The sequence below is a fragment of the Dermacentor silvarum genome, chromosome 4 (assembly GCF_013339745.2).
Source record: "Dermacentor silvarum isolate Dsil-2018 chromosome 4, BIME_Dsil_1.4, whole genome shotgun sequence".
NCBI lineage: Eukaryota > Metazoa > Arthropoda > Arachnida > Ixodida > Ixodidae > Dermacentor > Dermacentor silvarum.
In genome coordinates, this window is record NC_051157.2 from 70,764,811 (window position 1) to 70,789,506 (window position 24,696).

The 24,696-nt window shown below is 45.7% G+C and overlaps 1 protein-coding gene across 5 annotated transcripts in view; it reads left to right on the forward strand.

The window, feature by feature from the left end:
• LOC119450203 (transcriptional regulator ATRX-like) overlaps window positions 1-23,913 on the forward strand; it is a 140,049-nt gene extending 116,136 nt beyond the window's left edge. For 3 of the 5 annotated variants that reach the window (XM_049665705.1, XM_049665708.1, XM_037713589.2), the window contains 5 exons: window positions 2,560-2,740; window positions 13,170-13,255; window positions 18,315-18,425; window positions 18,517-18,630; window positions 21,576-23,913. In XM_049665705.1, the coding sequence (XP_049521662.1) occupies window positions 2,560-2,740; window positions 13,170-13,255; window positions 18,315-18,425; window positions 18,517-18,630; window positions 21,576-22,052 (969 nt within the window). In that variant the 3' untranslated portion in view covers window positions 22,053-23,913. The remainder of the gene's footprint in view (window positions 1-2,559; window positions 2,741-13,169; window positions 13,256-18,314; window positions 18,426-18,516; window positions 18,631-21,575) is intronic. The other 2 variants (XM_049665706.1, XM_049665707.1) reach the window with 2 other exon arrangements.
• Window positions 23,914-24,696: the final 783 nt, after the last annotated feature.

The following is a 24,696-nucleotide window of genomic DNA, read 5'->3' on the forward strand; positions in this document are numbered from 1 at the left end:
AATTTGCTGATTCATACTGCAAATAAGAGCGTGTTGACGTAGTAAGCATTTGTTTATTGTTTACTTGATACCCTCGATAATTTGACATTCGGTTAATTCGGACATTTTTTTCGGTCCCGTGAAATCCGAATTAACGAGCTTTTACTGTAGTACATATGTGGCACATGTTACATATCTGGCAAATAATAGCTGCGTGTTAGGATCAGTGAGCAGCGCTTCACGGTAGTCCGTGCATTGTAAAGCCTGTACGACCATTCTCCCTGTATCGAGCAAACAATTTAAAGCAGTGACTTGTCATGTTTGTCACTCAGTAAAGTTCCTCGGTGCGGTCACTATCTTATTGTTTACTTTCTGCCTAATCGCTTGCAGGTGTGCTAAGCTGCAGTAGATTTGTTCTTGCTGCACACAAGGCTTGGAAAGTAGATGTCATGAACTTTGTAATAGCATGTAGCAAAGACGTATTATCGCTAGTCACTCGCTTATTCGTTTACTATGTGAACCTTCACGAAACGTTCAGCTTCCAACATTCATTTGTTGTCAATGTAGTCGCCGTCATCCATGCTTAGGCCATTCGATTCAAGTGTGCGCTCATTCACTTATTCTTGTTACGTTGGCGATAGAGTGGGGTGTAAGTTTACATATGAATTGGAGTGGATGTGTGTAGACATGTATACAGTGGAATTTCGTTGATACAATTCTTCATAATACGTTTTTCAGGATAATACGTTTCTTTTTCTTTTCCCTATAATATGATTTGGTTGGATAACGCATTGGATAAAAGAATTTTCGGATGATATGCTTTATTTTCCAGTTCCTGTAAAGATTGTATCGACGAGAGTCCACTGTAGATAGCGTGCGAGTAACTTACTTTGCCAGGAGATGGTGCTACTCTCTTTGTCACTGTGTAACGAACAATACTCGCTCTTGCCGACACTCCGAGGTTGAAGTCCTTTCTTTGAAAATTTTGGGGATTGAGGTATGCCCCGGCACCTTCGTGCGGGCATTCACCTGTTCTGTTGTCCCTACACCTCTCCCTTTCCACTCGCAATGGTTGTCGAGGGTAGCCTTCGCATTGAACCGGTTCGTGGCAGTGGCGCTTCGCATGGCCGACCGCGGCGGCCGCAACGCTTTAGCAGCGTGGCCAGCGCGGAGGCTAGAGCAAGCACGAGAGAGATCTCTCTAGGAGAGCACTGGGTACGTACACATACCCGCCCAATGGACAAGAGGCCCCTTAAGTGGCCCCTTGAGCTCGCTCACCTACAGTGCCTTTGCATGTACAGCGAGCGCATACCTTGTGTTGATTCTTTTCCGAACACTACGCCGAGCTGCACTTATCGGAGGCGCAAGACGACCGACATTGCCTGAGCTCTTGCAAGTGTGCCCATTGGTTATTACGAGAGCAAGCAGCATAGCTGCGGGGACTTTTCCTAGTGACATGTCGCCGGGAGCCATCCTCGCAGTGTTTCGCCGCAGAGAATCAACAGTTTCTGCTAACTTAGGGCTATACTGTGTTCTCATGCATGCGCAGCATTTTGTGCCCCCTTTTGCGGTCTAAGCGCGCATGCCGCGGGGCGCTAGATTACGCGAGGTGACAGTTGATGCAGCCCTGTGATTCACTAAGCCCGTACTCGAGGTGGTTGGTAGTCCTCTGAGGTGCGAGACCCCCACAAAATTAGCGGTACAACGCTAGCAGATTAGTGCATTTTTTATCCTTGAGGAAAGCCATGCATCGGGTAGGGCTGGCAACACAAGTAGGCCTTACGCAGCAGTGGTTCATATACGCGGTCAAACAGATGGTCAAACTTGGTCAAACAGATTTATTGCATTCTCTATTAGGCCAGTTACTATCTTTGCAGCCAACTACTGCAAGCGTCTTCCCTCTCTACTGTTCCACATTTTGCAACATGAATGGACCACAGTGCGCTTGTAAACACTCAGTTGCATTTCCGACAGCTGATTGCACAGTAGCAGGGCAGAAGCGATAATGGTTTCGTATTTGTCTGCTTACGCTGAGGCAACATGCTGCAGCACGCCATCAAAAGCACCATCTCATTTCTCTAGAGAAAACTGCTTCAAGAAAAGGGTCTATGGTCATTCTAATAGTGGTTGTAGAAAATGATACAAGCACCATGGCAAAGAAACAACCTGGTGCACAGTTAGAAAACACGATAATGATTTACTCCAGTTCTTGACAGCATTGCTCTGTTCCATTAAAAAGAGTGCTCTATCATTTCCTCTTTCTTTCTTTTTCTTTTTTTAAAGTAATTTTTTAACAAGTTGCTGTTACAAAAACTCATTTGACTGAACAGATGCTAGCGCTTGGCTTTCAGTGATGTGTTTTCAGCAGAGTAAGGTGCTTTAATTTGTTACCTAAACTTTGCTTACCTGCTCCAGAAAAGGAGTTGCTCCTCACGTGCCTCAAAAAGCACCTTTATTTGTTCTCAAAACTGCTCCCAAGGCACGCTGTTTCATTTCTTCCTCTCTTCAAGCAACAACAGCGGGACTGGTGCTGACTCACTGTGTCTTTTCCTGTTCCATCGTGTTTTATTTCGTTTTTAGGACCGGCTGCTAGCAGAACTATTGATTCGCAACAAGGATTGGATTGTGTCCTACCACGAGCATGACTCCTTGCTCCAGAACATTACTTCAGAGGAACTCACTGAGGAGGAGCGCAAGCTGGCATGGGAAGAGTACAAGGACGAGCGTGAGGGACGCATCAACATCAGCCTTGATGAATTATGTGAGTGTGGGGCTTCACCTTTTCTTTTTCTGGTGAAGGCTGTTGAAGGGGCCCCCTTCAACACCTCTTATGAAAGGAGTGGAATGTGTCTGGCATTCAAGGACATCTTCTCACAAAGCAGAAAGCTTTGAATGCTTCCTCTGGATGAAACTGGCTCTTCTTGACACTTGTTTATTGAACAACTAGCACATTGCCCGGTGCTCATTCCACCGTTGCTCTCTGTGACTAGCTGCTGCAGCCATTTATTGAGGCACTACATAAAGGCAAAAGCAGGTGATCTGTTGATTATTGCCCCTTGTGAGAGCAGTTGCTGGGACATTCTGGCAGTGATAAAAGTTCGTGACATGATAAAATGCAGGATTTAAGGAGTGGAAATTTTGTAATAAATTCTCAACTTCATTTGCTGTCACAGAAGAAATGGATCTGCATCTAGATTTAACAAAATGCAAGTATTTATTCTGAATGCCATCCCCTGATATTGTTTTTTCTTGAATGGCTCGCATCTTCTGTAATCCAGCTTTGCCTTGTGGCTTTCTGTTGGCGGCGGTCGGGGTGGTTGTACAGTGTAGACCGCTTATGACGTAAGTCGCCAGAGTCGTGAATATCCGCACTATAAGCGGTACCGCACTATAACCAAAGCAACAATTTTCAAGGCCCGCACATATGCAAAACATGTGCAACGAGCCGCCACGCGTATGCGACAGTCCAGGAATGCGGCTAGAACGTTTGCATTCAATTTACAGTCGAATCTCGTTAATTCGAACCAAATCACGCGGCGGCGCCTCCGACCGGCATTGCTCCGGCACCGCTGTAGAGTAAAAGGTTAGGACACCCTCCTCAATGTCGCGCGCGAACAAAACAAAAAAAAGAAAGAAAAAAAAACGTGGCGGAAATTTCACCCTCTCTCAAATGGCAAGGTCGCCGATTCTGCGTTGCGCCGGAACATGCGTGTACGTGCCAACGTCTCAGCCACGCTACCATAGCCACGCGTAGAAAATGGCAGTGAACCCTTCCTTCTCCTTTATGCTTCCTCTACTTTCTAGTCACGAGTTGACCTTGCACGCTGCGGCTACGGTGCAGAGGGAAGCAGCGGCGCTGTCCCGAGCTGGTCAACGAAACTGCCCACGCCGGCAAACGCCCGCTTCCCTATAATGGCAGAAAACGAAACTTCGGGGAGCTGGCGCCTGCCGGCTGGAGCGGCCCAGCGGCGGCGGGCGCGCACGGTGACAGTCGAAAGTGAGGGAGCTACGAAGGGAGGGCGAGGGGAGCCACCGATGCGGCGGAGTTGCCAGGCGAAATCCGCTTCCCTGCCGCCCTCCTCCCTCACATTCCACGGTCTCCGCGTGCGCCCTTTGCCGTAATGTGCCGGCGCCGCCCGCTCCCTGAAGTTGCGTTTACTGCCGTCATCGTGAAGCGAACGCGACAGAACACCCATACAAACTTGTTTCGCGGCCCTCGCTCGCTATGCGCGCCGTGATATTTCACGACTCGCACTCAAAATTCTGGTTTCAGCCTCACTGGCTGTTCGTTTGCACCACGTGCCCTTCTCCTCCACTTCGTCTCTCTTTCTTCCTCGAGCACTCCTTGGGGCGCCCGTTTGAGGGGAGCGTTCGCCGTCTCCGCTGACTTACGTACTCCCAGGCAGCCGCACTGTAACCGGTATTTCGTTTCCCGCAACTGCACTATAAGCGATACGTGTATGCATGGAGTGCTATGGGAAAATCAACTGGGAGTCTGAAAAGACCGCACTATATCCGGTCCTGCACTATAAGCGGTTACGTTATAAGTGGTCTGTACTGTAGATTAGTAAGAGAGATGGTGCGAGTGTTGCGCTGCTAATGCCACCTAATGGTCGGGTTATTCGGGCACAAAAGGGAGAAAGCCGATCCTTTTTGGCAAGTGGGTGTGGTCATTCCGTGCATGCGCCAACACGCTCTCTGCGCAACCGCTGGCATTGCATCAAACAGAACCCACAGCAGTTTTCATAGCATGTGGTTAAGAGGGCAGAAATGGTTTCCTGGTCCGTGCCGTAATGTCGGCTGTTGCAGACACCAGCAGCAAGTTTTCATCTGGTGACCTTAGTATAGTATCACGAGCCTGTGTTATCAAATATAGAAATATAACCTCAAAAACTTCATGTACCGTATTTTCCGGTGTATAAGTTGCGTGTTTTTTTTTTTTTCTGATCTTTTCGTCGGTGTATCTTGAGAACGGTGCGGCTTATACAGGCAGATCGCTTTCAAGATAGGCACGCGCCGCTGTGCACACTACGCAGTTGCTACTAGAGTACAAGCCATCCCCCATCCCTGCTGCGCTGCCTTCCCGCTTTCCTCCCTTGTGCGCGATTTGACTCGCCATCGTATGCTTTCTCTTGCACATACCGCATACGGCACGCGGGGCGATGTTATCACTCTTGGACTTTATATGGAACACCGGGGTGACCACGACGGTAGAAATGCGCGCCTGCAGTGTCTATATCATTGCTATCGCAATTGTATAGGAATGGCACCCATACGCTTGCACGTGACCCGCGTTCAAGAAGTGAAAAGTCACTGCAATTTTTTAAAATCGCTTTCCGAATGAACAGGTGCCTCTTATACACCAGTGTAACTTATATACGTTTTCTTTCGGAAAAACTGCCGTTTTGAGGGGGGTGCGTCCTATACAATGGTGCAATTTATAGACCGGAAAATACGGTAGAAGGTTAAGGCATTCTATGCCTGTACCACGCTGCTATCCACTGGATGTTATCCACCAGAATTGTCAGATGTTTGAAACAATGTGATATGCCTCTTTTTCTCACAGCCTCTGTCATGCTGCTGTCATAATTTCTTGCACAGAGACTAAATCCAATGATGATTCTATTTGACTAAGCTACTATGGCTTTTGAGAGTGTAATAAAGCAGACGCGCCTCATGTTTTGAGCAGCAGCTCTAAGAAAGAAGACCCGTGATGTGATTACAAGAGAGCTCGGGTGTTCGCTGCTGCTAGGCTGCTGCAAGACTTATCTCCTCTATATAAATCTCATTACAAGAGGACCTATTTTTGATTTGAATTATAACCAGTCATGGCATTTTCACAAAAGATGAAGACTTTTTTCAGCGAAGGCCTCAGTTTAAGGTTTCGCTGGTACAGTTCTTCAATGCAGAGTCTACCAACTCCGCCAGGTACTCCTGTGCCAGAAAGGTGATAGCTTGTGTAAGCCACGCAGCCAATGGTGTAGAGGGAGGCACTATACAAGCGTTCGTTGTAAATCGACCAGTAGAATCTCAACGATGGAAATCTCTCGGGACGGCACAAAAAATTGTATCGCCCGAAATTTGTTCCACCCAAAAACGTTTTTTTTTTTTTTAATCTGAAAATTATGGGGAAACACGGCAAAGTATCTGCTCAAAATTTACGACTTGGTGTGGGACCAAAGGGACGGGACCAAAGGGCGTGCTACAAAGGGGGTCCCGCACCAGGGCGAAAATACAATAACGGGCGCCTATAGCACATCGCAGCGAGAGCACAGGCTCAAGCTGGGACACGCCGCTAGGAGAAGTCCTGGCAGCTATGCTACTTGCTCTGGCGATAACCAATGGGTCAACTTGCGAGAGCTCGAGCAATATCCTTTGGCTTAGGCTTTCGGCAAGTGCGGCTCGGCGTGGTACGACCTCGCACGAGCACTATGGCACCGCTCGTCAGCTTAGCATCGGGAAAAAGGATCAGCACAAAGTACGCGCTCCCCGCACGGGCAAAGGCACCGTGCGCGAGCTCTAGTCCTAGTCACAAAGGTGTCGGCGGACGAGAGGAAAGCATGTACAGGTGCCCACAAAATAGCTCTGAACGCCGGACCGGTGGCCTTTCGCCGGCGGAAAAAGTAGTGCCAGGGTCTGCGCATGCGCGGTCTCCCTAGCAAGCCCGCCTCGCTCCCCAGTGCATCTAAATAGGTGTTGCCTTGCTCCAAAGGAATGTCGTTGGGTGCCTTTTAGCGTTGTCACAGGGGGACTGTGCGGATGCGGTCTCTAAAACGCTGTGTGCGCATGTGTGCACGCGATGGAGCATAAGCTTTGCTGTGCGTGCGCGTTACTGGGCATCGGCGCCTTTTAAAGCGAAACGCTTAACTGGCTCGTTAGTTGCGAAATGTGACCATCGTGGACAACACTTGCCGTAGCAAAAATGAGAAAGCGGCACACTACACCTATACCGTTCAATAAAGCATGTAAAAGTGAATTAAGCACCCAGTAGCTAAAAGTAATTAAGAGTAATTAAAGAGTCCCAAAGACTAAATAAATGTAATTAGGGTAATCAACAAGACCAGAACACGGACATCATACGACACCTTTATTAAAACGTGCTAAAGTGAATTACTAAGTAACTAAGAATAATTACGATAAATTAAATGTAAGGGTTGCGAACTGTAATAGAGACTACTTAACACCAACTCGAGGCTCCGTGTTAAGACTGGTCACGCCAAAATAAGACTAATTAAGAGTTTCAAAGAGCAGTTACATACTAATTAGGATCAATTAAAGACTCGGTAACATCAAGTAAGAAAACAATAAACCAAATTATGACCAAATAGTAGTTATTCAAGTAATTAACCTACACAAGCAAGCAATCGCATATTAAGTGACGTGAAGTAATGAAGTGAGAACACATTAAAGCTTTCGCCGTCAAAGTCGTCTTAGGAATCGATATAAGACCCCAATGAACGCTTCTTTTTTTTTTAAACATCCAACTCTCACAGCTGAACACCCCCTTGATTAGCAACGTATCACCACACTGAACGAAAAATTGAATTTTCGCGTCAACCAACGCAGACATGCGATCAAATGTTAGAGTACTCCCTACTAAAGCTGCAACGAAGCGGCCAGATTTCGTAAATAAATAGAGCACAATTATATATGCTATGTTCATTGTGACTGCGAAGCATTGAAGAGACTTTTATTATAGTGCCGCATGCATAAAATTAATTCCTGTGCATGAAATTGGTGTGTTGGAATACACCATTTGATGTCATTTTGAAAACATTCATTACTACACGCAATCATCCTTGTTGAAGGAGCCGTCGTGTTCTGTCAGTCAAAGTTCTGTTCTTATTATCAAGTAGTGAATGTGGCTCGGAATATAATTGCACAAGGACTAAAATACATCGTGCAACAGGATAATCCGGTTGAAAAGTGCGCTATACAGTGCTATTATAGGCGAGCCGTGGCGCTCGCCCACATGAAAGATAAGCTATGAATTCATAGTTTCTTTAGGCGAAATAATTGACTCAGATATGCAAGACATTAGGTATAATTAAAAGTTACAAACGCTCATGAATTCCATCCATGCAAGCTATCTAGAAAGCATGACTATCTCTTAGAATGAATGCAGATTCAGACGAGAATATGCCACAAGGATTACGCGTGCGTTTAGAGATTACGCTGCATAGCCCGCGAGCACGCTGTAACCTACAGCCCCCCCCCCCCCCCCCTCTCGCCCCAGATGTGTTGTCGCAGCGCTAAGAGGGACAAACCGCAAGTTTTCTGGAGCAAAGCAACGCCTATCTAGATGCACTAGGGAGCGAGGCTTGCTTGCTAGGGATGCCGCGCACGCGCAGACCAAGGCTGTATTTTTCTGCGGGTGTGCTTCACCGACAAGCGGCCACCGGTCTGGCGTTCCGAGTTATTTTGGGGGCATCCGTACGTACGGTTCGCTGGTCCTGGAGAGAAGAGAGCCACGCTCCGCCGCCATCCGAAACGCGGCCAGCGTAGCGACGTCAGCGCCCCACCCTCACCGCAACCCACTGCGTGCACAGCGCCACCGCAGGAACCGGTTACGCGCGGGCGGGTAATGAAGGCGAGGGGTGGCAGAACAGGTGAAGCCCGCGCAATGGCGCCGGCGCCTCCCTCAATCCCCACAAACCCTAAAGCCTTCCTTTATCACATAGTGAAATATTTGGAATAAACACATTATAATTTGAGAAAATTTCACTGCTTTAGCGTGTTTTCTTTGAAATCGTGAAGAAAATTTGTCTCCAGTAAGTGCTATTGCGGCTTTTTGTTGATGCAGTAGCACCATCTTGGTATCTCCGTTACCACACGAGATCAGAGATTCAGATGCCTGCAGCACTGTATTTCTTCATGCACAAATAAAACTAACCAAAGTGAGTGTGAAAAGGGAACACTAGTCACTTTCGCACACATTTTGGCAGCAGCGAACTGGAGCTGTGCACTTTGCTTGTTTGGAGGCCAACATTTCATGTTCTGCCTGGTTATCTCAAGTTTCTTTCCTTGCTGCATCCTCGCTGTGGCCTGATAATTATAAAGACATCATTTGTGCAAGATAAGGGAATCTGTTTTCTTTACGGTGGGGAAGCTACGTCGTATTGTGTAATCTGATGGGTGCTAAAGTCGAAAAGTTACGAATTGTCATCGGGCTGTCAAATACGACGAAGGGAGCCATGGAATACAGAGATAAGGTTACCTATGGAAGCAGCAAGACTGGGTCGCGTGTGATTGCCGGCTCCTTATGAATTTAAAAGTTATTTGAAAATGGCCGACAAGTTGCATGATGCTGCAGCAAGCAAAAGCTTCTTCTACTTTTTTTTGAGGGGGCGAAGGGGACACATGCCCCTGCAGTCAAAGTCGAAGGTCACCCTGGCGAAAGGAATGCGGCTGCTATGCTGGCCCGACAACAACCAGTGTTTGGCGCCACTAGCGTGAGGGGGCTTCCTCGCTGGCTCCACCGGGTATCGCGCGCTGGCTCGATTGTTCGTATCATCCACCGCGGAGTGAAATGCGGTTTGCAACATTCGAAATTTAGCACGTTGTAAGCTAATGGCTGGGACTTTTGGCAAATTCGTATCGTACCAAAATTCGCATCAGGCGTGATCGTATCATCGAGATTCTACTGTAATTGGCCGTCAAGAACGCCTAAATTTCTACATTGTACAGGCAAATTCGCTGTAGAGGTGTGCAGTATTCATAGGAATACGGTGAGGACATACAGAATACTTCATTATACAGGTCATTTCATTGTAAAGGCATTCGACTGTAGTTGTGGGATTTCTATAAAACTTTGTCAACTTCTGGCTGTTGTATCAAATCTGAATATAAAGAAGGTCCTGGCAAAGATAAAAAAAGTTCCAGCTTTGGAATTAGGTTTTTTTTCTTTCTGCGGGGGGTCCGCTCTGCATGAGGTTCAGGCTGAAGGCAAGTTCGCGAGAGGCGAGCGAGAACTGGGAGAGGGCAAAGTGCCTCTCTCTCGTGTCTGCGCTGGCTCCCGATGTGTCCGCAACGTGCGTACGCGACGACGAGAGTACATGGGAGAAGGTGGGTGCGTGTGCTGCCCACATTTCTTGTGGTTTCTTGCAGTGTTTTGGTTTTGCGTATTCTATTCGTGATTGTCGAGGTTGCTTGAGCTTTTTGCGTTGAGCCGTTGCATGGCCCAAGGTGTGCCATGCGTTGTCGCAGTGCTGTTGTTCGACTTCATGGCTCTGCAATGTCAGCAGTTTAGGCTGTGTTGCACAAATTCAGTGCGGTGCTGTCTGCCTACATTTAACCCTTTCCGTCTAGTAGGTGCACAGACAAGGAACTTGGTAGGTACCCTCAATTCAATCGCCACCTCTGCAGCCCTCAGTATTGCATGCGATCTCAGGCCCGATAACGAGTTAGCCACTGGATGAAGGGTGAACTTTTTGTGACAGTTTGCTGCATGCCATCACGAAGGTCAGGGGCAAATTTTCATCATAGCTGCACTGCCTTGGTTACTAAGCCTAACCAGTGCTGCTGCACCATTTGTTGGCCAAAGCTATGGATTGGTGCCGAGTTGATGCAGATCTATTTGCAGCAGCTGTTTAGCTCTGGGAAAGCGAAGAATTTACCTCGCTAATGATAGCGAGAGTACAAGGGTCAACCTAAATGGCATCGACTTCTTTCATGGCGTTTTGGCATTTTTCGGATGATGCATAGGAATCACGTCTGAAAAATTAATGTGTAAAGCTTTGGATACTGTTATACATTAGTACAATACAATACAATATGTACTATATGTTCCAGTCTATAAGTTCATTCGGTAAGGGATTTAAAAAAAAATATAGTCACGTTTCACTTTAACACAGATCATGCGCAAGCGTATTGGTGCCATTGCTATATAATTGCGATAGCAAATATATGAACACTTCAGGCGCATTTCTGTCATTGTGGTCACCGTGATGTTCTGTATAAAGTCCAAAGGCGATAACATCGTCCCCGCGCGCTGTATGCTGTATGTGCAAGTGAAAGCGTCCGGCAGTAGAGTGCCTCGATGCGCGGGCGAGCCCCCGTATCGAGGCACTCTACTGCCGGACGCAACAGTGCGCCGAATCGCGCACAAGGGAGGAAAGCGGGAAGGCTGCGTGGGAGAGAGGGATGTGGGGTTGCTTGTACTCTGGTAGCAACTGCGCAGTTTGCACAGCGGCAGGCGCCATATCTTGAAAGTGATCTGCAGGTGCGACGACTTCGGGGTCAGTCGACTAGCGTCCGGCCTGCCGCAGCTTGTGTTGCTGCTCCATCCTTCTCGCATGCCGCTCGACAACTCGATCATGAGAAGAACCCAGTACTTCCATAGTGCGCACACAATCCGTAGCAAGTGCCAGAGGAGGTCAACCCAGCGTACTTCATGGGGCCATAGCATCCAATCCGATTTTGACGGCAGTTTTTCCGGGGAGGGGGGATTAAGGATTTGAGAAAAAGATGAATATTTCTCAAGCTGTTTTAGTGGCTATAAGTTAAGGGTCCCTGAAACGGTTCGAGTAGACGTGTAGGATACAGCTACAGTAAAACATTTGCGTCACAATTTAAGAGAAGTGTCTCATATTAAGAGAGCTATAGACGATTACAAGTTGAACTCCTCCCTTGCCATGCATTTCCTCCTCAACTCGTTTGCCGAGTGATCGGGGCTAAGCTCTGCCTTTGCTGGCTCTACGTCATGTTGTGATGTACGTTGTCGTAAAGTTCCGGTTGTCTTGGAGCCAGCGCACGAAGGCTCTCCAGCCTCTCCACTAGCCGCCCGGCCGTCGATCCCCACCGAGAGCGATCAAGCAGCGTGCATTGCGAGCATTCTGTCGCAGCGCCGAGCGTGTCCGGTATTCTGGTAACCACAGGCGGGCTGGGTGTTTTGACGGATAGCCAGAGGCGTAAACTAAAGCCCCTCCATACCACTTGATGAAGGAGCTTCGTAGATGTACGTGAGCGGCCTGATCGGCGTGCACGGTCCACCCGTGCATGCCGCCACGTTTACAGCCCACAACGCAAGGGCGAGCCATGGTGCTTGTGAAAAGAAAGAACAAGACCAACACTGACCGCGCAGCTCTCGTCAACACGGAGAACGTTGTAACACAAGCAGACGAGACTTGCTGTGGGCCGGAAGTGCTTTTTGTGTAGTGATACATGTCCTTGTGCATTCTCTTTCTGTTACTTTCTTTTATAGAAACAAATTAACTAACATCTAAACTATTACGAACAACACTTGTTCACCATAATGTTGGAAAAATTATCGATGACGCGCCCTAGGCAGCCAATCGGATAGCTAGCCCAGTGATGTATTCTGGGCAAATTGCGTCATCTGGGCACAGAACTGAGCCGCTTGGCGTGCTGCAATCGACAGCTATGTACATTTTTAAAACCTTATAATAAATTACATGCTTTACGGGGAGCGCTTAGATGCATCAATTAATCATCAGAAGGACCTACTCTAACGACTCAGTACGTTTGTACAAAATCGTCAAAATCGTTTGAGGGTCCCTTTAAAACTGGGCTGACATTAGATTTTTTTGTGAGACTCGCATCCCATAACCTTTTGGCCCTGCCAGAACTCGCACTGTCCCACCAACTAAACCAATGAAATGTGTTAGCAGATATTTTTTACTTGGAAATTCTTGATAGGAGCACAGCTTCTAGAGAAGTCTGTTCTGTTGTAAATTCATAGTTTCAGGCTATGCGTCTGGGCCGTGTGGTCGCTTTTGCAACTGAAAAACAGGCAGTGGCTCTATTTTATGATACTCATCATTCAACAGAATTTCCTACTAAAATTACTAGAGGTAACTCTTGTGTTTTAGTCGTTCAGCTGCCGTGGGAATCTTTCTAAATGCAGAAGGCGTTAAAACTCTCCGCTCATGCATGATTGCTGCGGAACGTCACATTTATAACCCAATATTTTGTTGAAAGTGATTAGTTTGCCAAGTCATGTAGCCGTATAAAGCCAGAAAAACCAAGTTTAGGCAAACCTATGCACTAACCATCATTCCTGGCTGAACCACCTTGTTTGCAGCTCCTGTAGGCACTAGTAATAGAGATCCTTCCCTCTGGTAACATTTTAGGAACTCTATGGCAAAAGCATTTATTACCAGATTTCCATTTTGCTGTGTACTCGTGCACTATGAAACTGATGGTCACTTTTTTGTTGGTGTTTCTTGCAGCAACGGCTATTCCTTCAGAGGGCAGTGGGCAGAGCTTCAGGCTTACGCTAGACCTCCACAAGATGGTGTCTGAAATTAAAGTCAAGGTAAGCAGATTAGCACCTCTCACTTTTGCTTGCAGGCCCTGTCCGAATGGGCCAGCGCTTGTCACATTTGACATTGTAGAAGCATGAAACTTGAAAAGTGCCCCTTCTACAATACGGCCCATGGCTAAAGGAGAAGCTTAGCTTGTGTTCACTTGTTGTCAGCCCAGCAGGCCCTGTCCGAATGGGCCAGCGCTTGTCACATTTGACATTGTAGAAGCATGAAACTTGAAAAGTGCCCCTTCTACAATACGGCCCATGGCTAAAGGAGAAGCTTAGCTTGTGTTCACTTGTTGCCAGCCCAGACTTACTTGTGCAGGTCTTGTTGCTCTATACTCGTGGGACAACAACAATCGTGGTTGGACATCCCATTCGCTTTTAGCATCTGCTGATTGTCCAAGCCAACAGGAGAGGATAGGACAAAGTAAATTTGTGGGAGAATGAAATTTACTAGGGTTACTTTCATGTTGCGATTTGTCAGGTGCAGTGAGAGAAACATGGCTTCAGTGAATGCCCTTTTCTGCAGAGGGTGTTGCATCCATGCATGAACTATAGGTGATATCTTGTAGCCTGGGTTTACCAGACGACCATTCATTCTTTTCTATTTAATGAAGTAATTTTGTATTGTAGTTTTATTTTAAGGAACTGCACGTCTCATTGCAAGCTGTGTTGGGAGCATTCTGTTCATGCTTCTGAACGTACTCGGAATCATGTAAGCGGACACAGAAGCGAGTTTATGTGGTTTGATAGTGATGGCTTAATCAAGCAGTACGATTGTGGCTGTATTGCATAGCTGACAAGCAGTGATATGTGTTTCAGGAACAGTATGGTAAGATACCAAGCATATTTTTTTCTGTCTGGCTTGTGTGTGTGCCAGCATTGCAACAATTTCTCAGTTTGAAATACTCAAGCAGGCTGTCATCTTTTTGAACTTTCGTGTGTGGGTGCTTTTTAACTGGGAAGAATTAATGCTACAAACATACCTGAGGATTGATTAACCAATGATTGTATTGAAATTGTTGCGAGGACTGTAGCCAAACTGGGCGTGTTCCTAGCTTTAGCGTTTATATCCGCCTTCTGCTGTGATGATTAACTGCACCATTTCTGTGCACTGTCAGTTTCATGTTTGTAGAATTAGTTACTACCAAGATGCCATCTTTTTGTTAGCAGTGACGAGCACAGTAGCCACAGAGGCAATGCATGCTTCACGTACTCAAGATGTGTCAGCATCTGTTCTCTATCATGTGATGTGTGCATGCCGTCCTAATTATGGCTGAAATGTATATGTTGTGGCTGCCACTTGAATTGGATTGGGAATGAACACTCTGTCACATCTAAGCAACTATTACCATATTTATTCAATTTTAAGGCAGTCACGATTATAATGTGAGGGTGCTGTTGGCATATCCGAGAAGAAGTACTTAAGTATGCACACTAATATAAGGCACTATAGAGTAGCCTGCAGATTATTAAGACTCAGTGGAGATTGCCCAAAGTACAAAATAATTGGAAGCCCTAGGAGTAATTGGAATAATCAGTGCTGGTTGAGGTGTTCCTTAACCCTTTGCGGTCCGTTGTTGGGCAGGGCTCGACAACGCAACACGGCCGTAGCGGTCTTTGACAAGGGGGTTTGGGGGTTAAATTTTGCGTTTTTTCTCACTGCGATTCGTGCGCATTCTTTGTATACATGATGCGCCATCTCTAGAGGGATAAATGAACTTTGTTTGTTGAAGTTTACTTCTCTTTGCACTAGGATGCAGCACAATGTTCAGCACGGCTTCTGGATAACAGAGCGTTCTCACTTGCACGCGGTTCGCTGAGAAGCATGACCACTTTTTCATCCCATGCGTTTTACGGTGGCGCATTTAGTGAAAGCTTCTAGAGGTTTCAATTGTCAATAGCTTTATTTTGAGGTGCACACAGCTGCGGAATCATGGTGAGAAAGAACAGCTAGACCTGCAGTACCGCCGCAACCTCTTCCAACAGCTCGTGAGGGCTAGAGCCAAAAAGCGGGGCCCGTCTGTGCAGAAGGAGTGCGAGGAAAGACTAGATGGGAGGAGGCGTTTCATCTACAAGCTCCCAGGCCGAAGCTGCAAGGACTGTGCTGCTTGTAGCGATTTAAAAACAAACGGAGGCAGGAGGGAAACTGTGTTATTCTGAAAAACCTGCAGTAACAAACCTGGCCTGCATCCAGGAGAATGCTTCGAGCGGTATCACACGCTGCTCAAATGTTGGTAGAGGAGTTGCCTGCAGAATGCAAAAGAAAAAATAAATATCCTAGGAGTTTTTCGTCCACAGTTTGTGCTTTTCATCGCGACGCTATAAACTGGCAAAATAGTTTCGGACTAGAACAGCCGGAAAGTGGGTAAGTTTCGGACCACTAAGGGTTAAGGTGTGACTTCACAACAGCATGAATTTCACCTTATAGTGTGACTTTATGGCAGTGTGTGCCTTGCTACTATGAAGCCACATAGTAAGCCGAAATATGTGCTGCCAATAAGTCCCACCTCGGGGCGAAATTCGCATATAACCTGCCACATCACGCCTTTACTGATCAATTTTTCGAATCTCAGTGCGGGTCACATTTGCAAAAATATGATACTGCCTCACCTGCTGTGGTTTATTAGTTGCTACAGTGTAGACCGCTTATAACGTAAGTCGCCGGAGTCGCGAATATCCGTACTATAATTGGTACTGCGCTGTAACCAAAACAACTATTTTATTGCCATAATGGACACTCCAGGCGCATTTCTGCCGTCGCTGTCACCGTGCTCGAGGTTCCGTATTCGCTTACTAAATAAATTAACAAGCATGGTGTCACGTGTGCACAAGCAAACATGAACACATCTCACTCGTTGACCGCGGAAACGAACTGTCAAAACGCTCGAGTGACGAAGCGCGGCGAGCGAATTGACCTTCGTGCTATCATGCCTCTCGCTTCAACGCGACCTATAAGCGGCGAAAACATGGCGCGCGGCGGACTTTCCCCTGTTGAGACTCGGGTAGCGTTTAGGCCGGTGATACTTCAGCCAAAGGGATGAGTACGTCCGGGAGTAAGAGCGATAGGAAAAATGGGTTTGTTCTACATATTTACAGTGGCTCCAAATATGGAAGCCCACTCCATGGGAGAGCACTTTGAAACTCTCAGCTCACTACATGTCTGAGCACGTATCGGAACACGTCAGTACACACCACTGCATGCAAGGTGTCTCCTTATAAAACATCGGTCTTGCCTAGTCTACCCAGCTAGGGAATCAGATGACCTTGATGCGACCAATCAGAGGGGTCGTATTGTTCACCGAACTCCGCCTCTAATGTTTCACCTTCGAAGCAAGGACGAGGCAATCCGGAAACGGGGTTGACACTCCTTCCACGAAAGTCGGTGACTTAGTTTCTTGCCCTCCACCGGTCATTTTGCCAGGGTCGGGAGAATGGCCTTCACGCTAATCCCCGCTTCTAATTAAAAGGGTGGCGGTTGTGGTCAGTCGCTTCTTAGTGAGCTTCTTTGTTCGAACGTCACTGCTGCTGTCGGGCCGCGTCGCCTGGTAGGCTGCTGCTGATGAAGGGGGTGGAATCGGGGGAAGCACTCAAAGAATGGGCACTGCCGAGTTAGGGCGCTTGTTTGCCCATCTCGTCGCTGTCTGGCACTGTCGCCGTCTGGGCGACGCTCATGAAAGGGCCTGTCTCGATGGGGAACAATCAAAGAATGCGCCCGATTCGGGACGCAACACTCCGTCGCAGATTGCTTTCAAGATAGGGCCAAGGCGATCGCATCGCCGAAGTGGATCATCATAGATTACGTCCTGCTTCGGTCGACTGAAACCGTTCCGCATTCCTTTGCTGGCGAAAATCCTCTCCTTCTGTTTGCAGCAGTCCCGAACGCAAGTTTCGGATTCTCCGAACGCCCGTGATGCAGCCCGATTTCCGTCCGTCTCTGCACACATGATCACTTTCCTTTTAAATGCAGCATCATGATGAACGCAGAGAACGTGAAAACAGACGGTAGACTATTGCCTAAGTACGTGTACTGCAGCACATGGAGGAAGCTACGGTAGCTAGACTCAACGCGCATGCGATTCGGACATTTTGAATGCCGACGGCTATATGGTAACGCAGATTTAGGGTCGTACTCGATTTTAACGCGCACGCAATTTTTGGACCTGTTTTATCGGCAAAAAAGTGCGCGTTAGATTCGAGTAAATACGGTATTTGTGGCTTAACTGGAGTGTTTGCCATCTAGGTTGACTGCCGAACTTCCAGGCAGCCGCACTGTAACCGGTTTTTCGTGTCCCGCAACTGCACTATAAGCGATACGTGTATACATAGAGTGCTATGGGAAAATTAACAGGAGTCTGAAAAGACCGTATTATATCCTGTCCTGCACTGTAAGCGGTTACGTTATAAGTGGTCCATCCTGTACAATACTGCCATCTAAAATCTGGATCGCCAGAAATGTGGCACTGCTGCCACCATATTGAAGCACTAACTGAATCTATCAGCCTCGCAGAAAGGCGGGGGGTGACTCCTCATAGTCTGATTCTAAAAAAAAAAGGACCCTAGCCTTGTATTAGAATAAATACGGTAAGTCATGTACTGAGTACATTAAGCCCTTTCTTGAAGTATTTCATATCAGCACTGCTAAAGTGTAAATGGGATGCCACACGGGCTTTTCTTTGATCTAAAGCTTTGAAAACTGATCTGTACTATTTTTAATCTCGGTGAATCAGTATCTGAAAAGGTATGTAGGTTAATACGAAAGAAATGTCCAAAAATGTCCACTTTTTTTCTGCATATCAGTCAACAGCATGCAATTGGTTTTAGCTGCATTGAGGGCCTAGCTTTTCTTTGAAGCTTGGTACATGCTAGCTGTGGCACCTAGTATGTTGACTGATAGGTGCCATTATCTGAAAAAGCAAGAACAGCAGTTATTACTTTTCACTGAAGTATTAGTTGGGCTCGTTATGGTTGAGAATTTTTTCCATTCTGTTTAGTGGAGTATACATGTAGTGCATCTTTTGTGTGTTCATCTCATTATAAAAAAAAATTTATCTGTACTTGGCAGTATCCACACTTGACACCTAATCAGCTTGTTGACCAGCTAAGGAGAGTTCTGATTGCCTACCAGCAAGAGTTCCGGAACCGACAAATTAGTGCATTTGAGAAGAGAACTACGGTAAGCTTTTCAATCAACAATTTTCTCATGAATTTGATACTTTTCATTTCTTTCCACCTACATTCATTGATTGGCCTGGATTGCATTTCAGTTCCTCAAATTCAAGCAGCCGATACCAAATGAAATTATTATGCAACTCACGGAATCGGGCATGGCTATTCAACAGCTGAACCAAGTCCTTAGTAAACTGGAAGGACTTGGAGTGGTAAGTGAGACATATTGGGTTTAAAGAGACCCTGAACCACTTTTTATTGAAGTTGAGAAATGCATTTGAAGTTAAAATAGACTATTTCAGAAATACTTTGCCGGAAAAAGTACTTTAATGCGTTCAGCAGAAGCTGAGTTATTGGCAATCAAAGGTCTCCATGATCTCCTTCCCGGTGCTCCTGCTCCTTCAATGCCTTACACTGCGAAGGATATGGCGGAATGGGTCGTGCCCACAACACTCCACCTACTAAATGTTACGTGGCGCGCAGTTCAAATTTGATTTTGGATGTTCACGTAGACACCACTATTTCAGGTTTTGATGCCTACAACGCGCCTAACACGATTGTTCTCAGCGAGCCGCAGTACCCTCAGTGAGCGGACTCATCGCGGCACCCTGTGGTGGTTGCTTTATCTATGCTATATAGAAGACAGCAGCTGCATGAAACAATTGCGTATGCACAGCGTTTGCTTTGTGCACGACAGGGCAAAGTCACTCACTGGCCGTGTCGTTCTGCTAGTACACCACTGGATAAAATGCCTGCTGCAGTGACAACAGTCGATGATGGTGGAATGCAAAAATGCTTTAGTAAGTTCTTGCAGAGTTCGAAGAACTCAAATGGTAAAATAAATCTGAACCCCTTCACTGCATTCTCACTCAGGCACCTGCTGCACATAAAACTAAAATTCAACTAAATTGAACCCTGTAATGTCCAAACACAGTTCCACATCAAATAAAATTGGAACAAATTGACATTTCATTCTGGCCATAGAGAGTACATTAGCAGAAGAAAAAAATGTTTTTAGTTACAACTTAATTACTGTGCTGATTTATTAATTAGCAAATGGTTTGTTACTGTTCACTGCTGGAACTTCACTGCAACCTGTTAAAAACGTAACTGTGGGCTGCATATTTGGTTTTCCCCACTTCAATCAGCATTTTGAGGCATCAAACTCAGCGTAGCATATATGATACGTTGGGCATTAAAGGGTTAAAAAGCTTGTGGTTCTGCAGAAATCTGGATGGAGTTACAAAGCAATGTGTTATATAGTCAGACATCAATATAACGAAGTCAGTAAAATCAGCACTTTGCTTCATTATATAAAAATTTACTTATATGGAAAATCGACCTTCTATGCAAGTAAGTACAGCCACCAATAAATTTTTCTTACACAGAAGGGGCCACAAAATTTTCTGGGTTATTGGGTAATTGAAAAAGGCATATCTGAATGATAAAAAAAATTTCATTTTGTTGATTTGAGAGTTGGCGAAAAAAGGTACGGTTTCATGTGGTGTCGACAATGTCGTCACATTGGCCATGCTTTCATGTTCGCTCCGCCCCCGGCTGATGGGTTGGCCACAGTGAGACAACATTATCATAAAAAGCGCCAGCAGCGGCAAGCGAATGCTTTGTTTGCCTCTCATTCAACACGTCTCTAAAACTTGAGATTATGTAACATCCTGTACTAAACGTTCTGGAAGACAGTGCACATGACGCCACACCATCTCAGCACGCCCACTCTATGCATACGCACCAGATCATTTCTAGAACGGGGAGCGTGGGGGCTGCGTATGTGCTCAGATGTGCTGACAGCCATGCACAGTTACGGCCGCACTAGATTGCGTGTGATCATGTTATTAATCGTGTTACCGCGAGCACACTTCCACCCCCCTTCCCCTTGCTCGCACGGGGTAGACGGCACTCATCAAGCCACTATCCTTCTGGGGTCACTCTCTCACACTTTCACTCGTGCCCAAAAAACGGCACGCAGGCTGTGATAGGATTTTACTGCACTTGTACTTTACATAGAACATGAAGCTGCTCCGCTTCAGCGGTCGCTCTTAGTCATGTGGCGCGTGGTGCAAGTGGCGCGTTCACAAGCAGTCACTTGTAATTTAACCATTTGACCATCTGCATCCGCGGAAGTTTTATTGTCTCAGTATTCCTTCGCCGTGGCTGTGAAATATTGTTACCGTATTTACTCGAATCTAGGCCGGCCCCGATTCTAAGCCAATCCCCAAAAGCCCAAAGCCAGGGGGAAAAAAAAAACAAAAAAACCTACCTCGAATGTTGGACGACCAAAAAAGTGAGGACGGCGTTCACAAAATGAGAACAGTATTTATTGATTATGAACATGCCGAGCTCATTCCACGTTGTCATCGCTGCTAGCTTCGTCGCCATCTTCCTTATCGCTGCCATCTTCAAACAGTGCACTATCTTTAGTAGCATCAAGCGCGATAGAGATGCTGCACTTTTTGAAGGATGAAACATCCTCTTTGCAGCACATGCAAAAAGCATCTCCCGTTGCCCCCTCCAACGATGGACATTTTTCTCATTGATGCCGAAGTCCCGCCCAGGTTGAACGTTTGACGATGCCTCAGCGGCTAGCACAACTTTTCGTTTGAAAGCGGCACTATAGTGGCAACGCCTGTTTGGTGCCATTACGATAATGTCTTGTCGCACGCCAATACGACACAGGTCAAAATGGCAACATCGCTTGTGTACTTCAGTTGGCTACTGGCGCGGCTAGTAGCGGCTGCGATCCTGACTTTTCTAGGTGGTGCGAGCTATGCACCTTATTTACACAATGAAAAACTGTCGCGTTTCTTTTTTAAATTCTCGAATCTAAACTAACCCTAGAGTTAGGTACTGTATATGATTACTTGAAAGAAAGAAAAAAAAATATCGGCCTAGATTTGAACAAATACGGTATCTTGAGATCCAGTATAAACACACTTGGTGTATTTAAATTCTAAACACATGGAAATCTATGGACAAGAAGTTATAAAAAGTTAAATATGCTTCATTATATTGAGAATTCCTTTAAATTGAAGGTCGTTATATCAAGGTTTAACTGTATATCCTTGGTGGATTATGGGTTAGTAGTGCCTGGGAACTATTGCCATAGCTGTTACAACCTGTGCCTTATATTTTGCTCCAACAGCAGCAGCAGCAGCAAACACAGCCACAGCAGCAACAGCAACAGTACTATCAGCAGCAGGCCTACGTGAGGCAGCAGGCTTACCAGCAGACTTACCAGCAGGCTTACCGGCAGACTTACCAGCAGGCACAAGCACGTACTCAGTTTGCGCAGCAGCAGGCGCAGTACCAGTTCCAGCAGCCACAGGCAGCGCAGCAAGCGAAGCCAGGCGTATCACAGGCACAACAGATCTATACCAATGCTTACAATTACTGCATAAAAAGTGGAGCCACCCCTCAGGTGGCGAGAAACTACGCCTACAACCAGCAGAGGCTGGCTTTCCAGCAGCTGCTCATGCAGCAGCAAATGGGCAGCAACACCACATCAGGAAGGGTGGTGGTCTCCGAAGTAGAGGATGACTCGCACGCTGCAGGCTCGTCGTCTTCCAGCACACGACAGCCATCAACGTCATCGGTTGTGATCACCGAGATCATTGATTGAGACTGTGTACTGTGTCCTTGTCTTCGCCTAGACCACTCACTGAGCACGGGACCTGCCACCCGCAACGGCTATAAAGAGAGCAGTGAGGTGCCACTGCTGTGCGGTGACACCAGTCCTGGTGACTTTCTGAATAGCGTTTTTGCGTATATATATATATATATATTTTTTTTTTCACCTTTTTTTATTTTTCTGGTTGACAGTCAGTGTTACTGCACATCTGATGTCGTGGCTGGTGTAGCAGTCAGAGCCAAATGCTAAAGTTGGTCTTGTTAGTGTGACGAACAATGTGGACTACAATTTGATAAGGCACTCAACTTGTGGCCACCTTGAGCAATTCTGTGTAAGGCACCTCATCAAGTGTACTATATCTTATGGTCTGGTTCAAACAGTAAAGACAGCAAAAATCAGTGCCACTACTGTGACTTTCGAGACATTATTTTGTGCATATTCTTAACAAACTATGTTGCAGTTTAGAAATGTGTACTCCTTCGAGAGTAGAAAACAGTGCTGCAAAACATGAGACAAAGAAAAGAATAAACACACACTTTTTGTTTATTATATTTAGAGTTTATTTTCTACCACATAAAGTCACCAACCCGTCATGATATCTGTTCCTCGAAATTGCAAGTTTACGTGTACCTGCTGTTCCATAATAATGCCAGAGGCCACTCGTCTTTTGCTATACACTCAAGAGCTCTTGCAGTGATGTGTATGTGCCGAGACATCGAGTGCCATTCTTTAAAAACTATTGCTATTGCATTGCACTCAGTAGAATTTTAATACTTCGTTGGTGTTCTGTGTGCAGATATTGGCTCATTGTACCAGTTGAACCAATACCTGATTTCCGTTCACTTGAGTTTCTTGTATTATATGGACGTTTATTATTTGTCATTGTATTCCAAGTATTCTTCTTTTCACGTTGCCAAAAGCTTATGCATATTCTGCATTTGTGTGCGGCAGGTTTGGAAATAACTGGAACTGCTATATTTTCTTTTCATGCATTATAAATTCCAGCATTTTTCTGCAAGTTTGTGTATCGAATCACCCAAAAAAGCACAATAATGTGCGCGCAACTTTCTCATGCATATTTTGCCACATTGTATTTATAAAGGATATCGAATTATCATTGCTTTCACAAAGTGCGATGTTTCTATAAAGTCATGGAGCCATATGTGGTCGTAAAGATTTTGTGTACAGTGTTACTGTGCCCAGAAACACATCAGAAGCTGTAGTGACTGTACAAAAATATTTTGCTGAGTTGAGCCTGCCAGCTTTGTCTCCATTAGTTTGCTTTGGTGATCTAAATATTTCTCATTTTTTTGCTTATAAACATGGTTTGCATAAGCTTATGCAGTGTATGTGCTATTTAATTTCAAACAAAAGAATTGTTATATTGCTGTGCTATTCATGTATTTCAGACGAACACATTGCAACCACTATTGACATCCTAAAGTTGGTAAAGCTTCATTATTTGAGACTTTCTGGGTTTCCTGATAGGAGAGGCATGTTTTGTGGAGGCTGTTTTAAATTCTTTTAGTCATTTATTGCTTTTATTGCTTTTATGCTCCTCCAGGCCAATGACCACTCTTTCTTTGTACAGTTAGTTTGTGTTCATATGAAAGTAAAAAAAAAAAATGTGATGGTGACTGCCTCAAGGTTTTTCAACTGGTTGCAGTTTTCTTGCTCTTTTTCTCTCTCTCTAGTAGACCATGGTGGTATTTTTCTTCCAGTTAGGATGCATGTGTACCATGTAGTAGTCAATCCTCACTTGTGTATGTTGACACAATTCAGGGTGTCTGTGTTAAAAAGCTTTTGACTGTCATAGAAAAAAAAAAACATTCATGATTTTATGCCATGCCAATGGCCTATGCAGTGAATCTGCATTCTTTAAAAGGATATTGCATGATGATTGTGGAGAATACTTGCACTTGCGTGCCTGTTGCAATAGGAAAATTAAGAAAGGCAGATCAGTTACTTTTGTGCAAAAGCTCTAGTAATGTAAACAAGATTTGTTGTCAGAGTTGTCAGCCAGTTCACAGAACATGGTCATCCGACATGTTCACATGTGTGGAGCTTTGCTGTGCACATAAAAAAAAAGTAAATTTATCAGACAGTTCACTGAAGACAGTCATCTGACACGTTTAGTTTTATGTGCATATATATTACTCTTGCAGTATTGCTGTGGTGCCAAGATGCAGTATGGGTCCACTCTGCTTTCACAGCCGCCTAGATCAAATTGTTTCAACCAAAGTTTTTAGAATGTTTCTGCTGACTTGAATGGCTCGGACAAGCATAATGATCATGATGCACCTGCTTTTGTCTAATTTCTGCCAAGGATATCATGCAGCACCTAAAGTTTTAAAATATTTTGGTTGATCAGAAACTCTAAGTGACACTGCTGGCACTATGACTCTCAGTTATATCTTGGCATTACGGTCACACAGTAAAAATTCAGATACTCCAAGAGTGTCAGCGTCTGGCTAAATATCTCAAGCTATCTGGCTAACACATCGTAGCACAGTGTCATATGCTGCTACTTACTACTCTTCTCACTGCACGAGCAATTGCTACTCTGAGATTAAAGGGACCTTGGTAGAGCTGTACTTCTGTTCTAGTAGACTTTGAACAATTGGCATTCTGCTCG